Genomic DNA, 5,000 nt, shown 5'->3' with positions numbered 1-5,000 from the left:
CAAAACAAAACCAAGTAATCTCATTCCTAAACAAAGACAGGAAGCAACTCGGAAAACAGAAATAGATCGATAGAAGACACAACAAATGACCTACCTATCCAAAATGGGAGCTCAGGAATCCCACCCCAAGTTACACATATTTTTGTATGTTGGTACGTTATATCCGGCTGGCGGATGTTGTGAGTTTATTAACTAAACGCGTAGCATCAATATTGATGAGACTAATGGTCTTCGTCCAATTTATTAACTTAAAAAAAACCTGTATGTTAATTTTAACATGATATAAACTTAGATAATTTGCGACCACAACGCCTTCCATGTTTAGAGGGAGTTTAAAAGAAAATATCAAACGAACAAATAAGATGCTGTTTGCACGCTCACTCAAGCATACAAATACATATAGACACAAACTGAAACACGCCGTGAGCTACGTCATGAAGGGATCGTAATAGGATCGTTTAATCAAAATACTTTAAAACGAATCGATTGACGCGATGCGTTTATGTAAAATACTCACAACATCGGCCAGCAGGGAAACCAACACAAAAACTGTGTGTAACCTTGTTTATAGTCTGAATGATAGAATTTAGTGAGCACTTTTAATTAAAATGGCTGTCTAAAAACAATGACAAAGAGCTGAGTGAAGTCAATTTCGTTCCATCTATTGCTATATTTAAATATAGAGACACCCCCCCCCCCAAAAAAAAAAAAAAAACAAACAAACAAAAAAAAAAAACAAACAAGCAAAAACAAAAAAAAACCAACAACAACATACAAACACACACACACACACACACACACACACACACACACACACACAAAACAAAACCAAAATACGAACCAAACAAATATAGACAATCCTCCACCGAGAAAAACAACAAAACCCTGTCACTTTAAAGTAAAATTGTAATGTGTTTTCGCGACTGGGTTATGTCGGGTCTTTGAGAGATTGACTCTAGAAAATAATTTTCCCATGAATTCATATATTTAGGTTATAATCCCACTCTCTTAAATATCACTTACGAGTTCATTATTATTGTTATTATTATTATTATTATTATTATTATTATTATTATTATTATTATTGTTATTATTATTATTATTATTATTATTATTATTATTATTATTATTATTATTATTATTATTATTATTATTATTATCCTCATCATTATTATCATCATCATTACTATTGTTTCTTGGCCGTCACGGCCATTACCAACACCACTTCCATCATCATCATCATCATCATCATCATCATCATCATCATCATCATCATCATCATCACCATCACCATCATCATCATCATCATCAACATCATCAATCATCGTTGTCGTCGTCGTTATTATTATCATCATCATCATTATTGTCGTCATCATCATCATCATCATCATCATCATCATCATCATCATCATCATTATCATCATCATTATCATCATCAGCAATCATTATCATCATAACCATCATCATCATCATCATCATCATCATCATCATCATCATCGTCGTCGTCCTCATCATCAGTAGCACCACTACGACCACCAGAAGCCGCAACTTCTCACAATATACCGAATGTCAATCTAATATTCCTGGTCTACAAGCTCGACATATTAAAGAGCCGTCTTGACGGCCATCAACGTGTAACACTCACACCAGGCGTCAAAGGCGAGAGAGGATAGACATTCTTCGGGTTCTCAAAGCATCGACTAATCAGCTTTCTCCTGGATACCAACGGGGATTGCATTGATCTATTGATTGTACCTGTATTTCTTCTGTAATGACGTCAGAATATTGGCATCTTCTAGCAAGCGCACGATAGAAATCTATACTATTGTAACCCTACCCATAAATAGATAGGGACGTGTAAAAATAACTTAACAAATAAAAAAAAGCAGAAAACAAAATGTGACGTCAATCTGCCGAGCGGTAAAAACATGAAAGAAAAATTGAGATTTTATATATCTAGCGCAATATCCACTAAACGTGCTCGAAGCCAGCTACTCATTCTACACCCGAGTACGGTGAGAAAATGTGAGTAAAGAGCCTCTTCCAGAGACTCAACTATGCGTCGAACGAGGCTCGAACCCAAGACCTTCCGATCCGAAAGCGAGTGGCATACCACTAAGCCACATAGCCGCACATAGACATCAATCTTCTGAGCGTTAAATGTTACTATCTATAGATGGAATGAAGTTGACGTCACTAGGGTCTTTAGTTATTTTTTTTGCCACCTAATTTTATGAGTAATTCTCACTTAACTGTATTATCCAGACTATAAAAGTGCATGGTTACACAGAGTTTTGCGTGGATAGCAATGTTGTGAGCTTCTTAGCCAAGCGCATACTATATATAATTCAGATTACAAATATTATATTTGATATTCTTTCAATGAGATATCAATGAATTAAAATTGCCTGAGGGATAAAATAAAGATTTCTTGCACTTTTGTGTCTTGTGATCCGAACTTGGCACCACTTGTAAACAGCAATTGTGAACGAGTCCTGCATTCCAAAACGCAGGAATGCAAGAATCTTAATATTTTTTCATTGCTTTCGGAAGTTTTTTTCTTTGAAGTTGCTGCGTACTGTTGTACTTCTGAAAAATTATTTATATTCTAATTAGGCTAGAATGTAAGTTAACCGCGGTGTCTCTGACGGGAAAAAAAGTAATATCGCCTAACAGACGTCATGTCTCGTCCTACATGTTGTGTATTGCTGTCGCCAGGAACCCCTTGTAAAGGAGCACGTTTACTGGATATTGCGCTATATAAAAAGCTCAACTTTAGAATTGATTTAATTCAGATATCAATCGCCTCACCATTTCTCAAAGCAAGCTAGTACTTCTTAAAAGGCTCATGTTTTAATATTTTTCAGTTTGATACTTTTTGACATGATGAGGCGTCTCTATTGATCAATAAATAGTTGGATAAAAGTTTCTGACCAAAATGAAAAATAATGTGTTTTGTCAGAGCGCAGCAGTAGTTTGGTCTAAAACTTCTATTATCAACTAATCTTCAATACATCCAATATATCGGTGGTTGTTAAATTTTATTTTTACACTAAAATAGTCTCTTGATTATCAAATAATCTAACAAGTTCTCTTTAACTTTTAGCACAGTGATTTATCTGTGTTTTCCCCAGCTTTTTTCCCCTATCAATATATCATTCTATCTATTTGAAGCCTCACCTAACACATTATTTGAACTTGTTATCTTATATTAAATCATCCTTTCAATCTGTTTCTTAATGGATGAGAGTATATATATCCATGTCATAAATCATAAAGCTTTCTGATACTGTGCTGCTATGTGGTTTAGCGGTATGACACTTGTCTTCGGATCGGACGGTCCTGGGTTCGAGTCCCGCTCTTAGCGGCGCATAGTTGAGTTATTGGAAAAGGCCATTTACTCACATTTTCTCAGCGTAGTCAGGTGTAAAATGTATACCTGGCCTTAACAGCGTTGTCCCCTTCGAAAATAATTGTAACATCACCAAATAGGCGTCATGTCTCGTTCTATATGTTAAGTGTCTCTGTTGGTCCCGGACCCTTTGTTAAGTGCCCTGAGCACGTTTAGTGGATATTGCTCTATATAAAAGTTCATTAAAAAAATTAATTTGTATTACATACAAATTATACACTGATTTATTAATCAAACGGTGACAGTAATTTATTCATATAGTACCTGTCTGTTTACATATCTAACTATTTATCTATCTATCTATCTAAATATATAAATATATATGTTATACGAGTATATATATATATATATATATATATATATATATATATATATATATATATATATATATATACATTAATGCTTATTATAGATGATGGTTAAATATATATCTATCCATACTCTCTTCGATCAATCATTTCATCCTTCATTCTCGTTATATTATTTCCATTTATGTATAAAATCGCCTTTCCTCTAAAGTTTTGCAGATTTTTAAAGTACGAATTCTCAAAGTAGAATGACTTTTTAAAGGGCTGCATGTCTTTTTATCGATGCATTGAACTGATATCGATTTTCTTTCCATTTTCATCCCTAGGACGGAATCGATCCAAATATACCCGACATTCATGGCGCCACTCCTTTGATGCACGCCGCCTCACTGGGCCATTTGGATGTTATTAAAGCAATGATGGACTATCACCGTAGTGGGACTGTAACGGTCGATATGAAGGCCCGTGACGACAACGGAAATAGCGTCATGGATCATGCCAAAAATGACAAAGACAACGAATATTTCAATAGACAGCAACAAAAAGACTTCGCTAAAAATAGCCATAAAGTTCAGAACATTCTGGAAAGTTGTGGTGGAAATAATATAGTATCGCTGGATAGTAATAAACGGGATAATTACAAGACTGGTAGGGGTGGTGGGGAAGAAGCAATTGAATTGAAGGATTTAAAGAACACTATTAACAAAAGGCAAACTAATGACAGGCTTGCGAGGAACGTTTCGCAGAAGCCTGATACAAACCCACACAATGCGGCGAATGTTCCTCCAGAAATAAGGGATTCCTGTATACGCCGCTGGACTGCGGACTTAAAAAATCAGCATGAGGATTCGGGTCGTATGTCAGCATTGATATCTCCTCCAACAACATCTATCAGTCGACCAGGATCACGCCAAGAAGTCATCAGGGGAAACTCCGCAAAACATCGATCACTCTCCTCTCTGTCAACCTTGTCCAAGTCGAAGAGCCTCTTGGACAAACCTGGAGGCGACGGGGAAGATGAGGACGACGAGTTTAGTCTGGAGAGTCTATCTGACTTGGTTGGAACAGTCAGACAATACGCACAGGAGATTCGTGAAATATACGCTCCAATTCAAAAAGAGGAAGAGGAACGAACAAAGAAACGAAAAGAACAGATAACGAAACGTAAAGGGAGAAAACTACACAAAGCTTTCGTCTCAACAGTTGGAAATGCCAAAAATCTAGCCCCACCTCCTGTGCATGAGGTTTGTGTGGAAATTCATAAACCAGAAGAGCACGAA

General features: G+C 36.0%; 1 protein-coding gene across 2 annotated transcripts in view; it reads left to right on the top strand.

Moving 5' to 3' along the window:
* LOC144961213 (uncharacterized) overlaps positions 1–5,000 on the top strand; it is a 52,316-nt gene that overhangs the window by 46,327 nt on the left and 989 nt on the right. For both annotated transcript variants that reach the window (XM_078894490.1, XM_078894495.1), the window contains one exon: positions 4,047–5,000. This exon is cut by the window's right edge and continues 989 nt beyond it. In XM_078894490.1, coding sequence (XP_078750616.1) covers positions 4,047–5,000 — 954 coding nt within the window. The remainder of the gene's footprint in view (positions 1–4,046) is intronic.

The sequence above is a fragment of the Berghia stephanieae genome, chromosome 1 (assembly GCF_034508935.2).
Source record: "Berghia stephanieae isolate SIO BIC M18660-M18661 chromosome 1, UCSD_Bste_1.3, whole genome shotgun sequence".
In the NCBI taxonomy this organism is placed as follows: Eukaryota; Metazoa; Mollusca; class Gastropoda; order Nudibranchia; family Aeolidiidae; genus Berghia; species Berghia stephanieae.
Note: the sequence above shows the minus strand (reverse complement) of the source record. Positions and strands in the feature narration are given on the sequence as shown.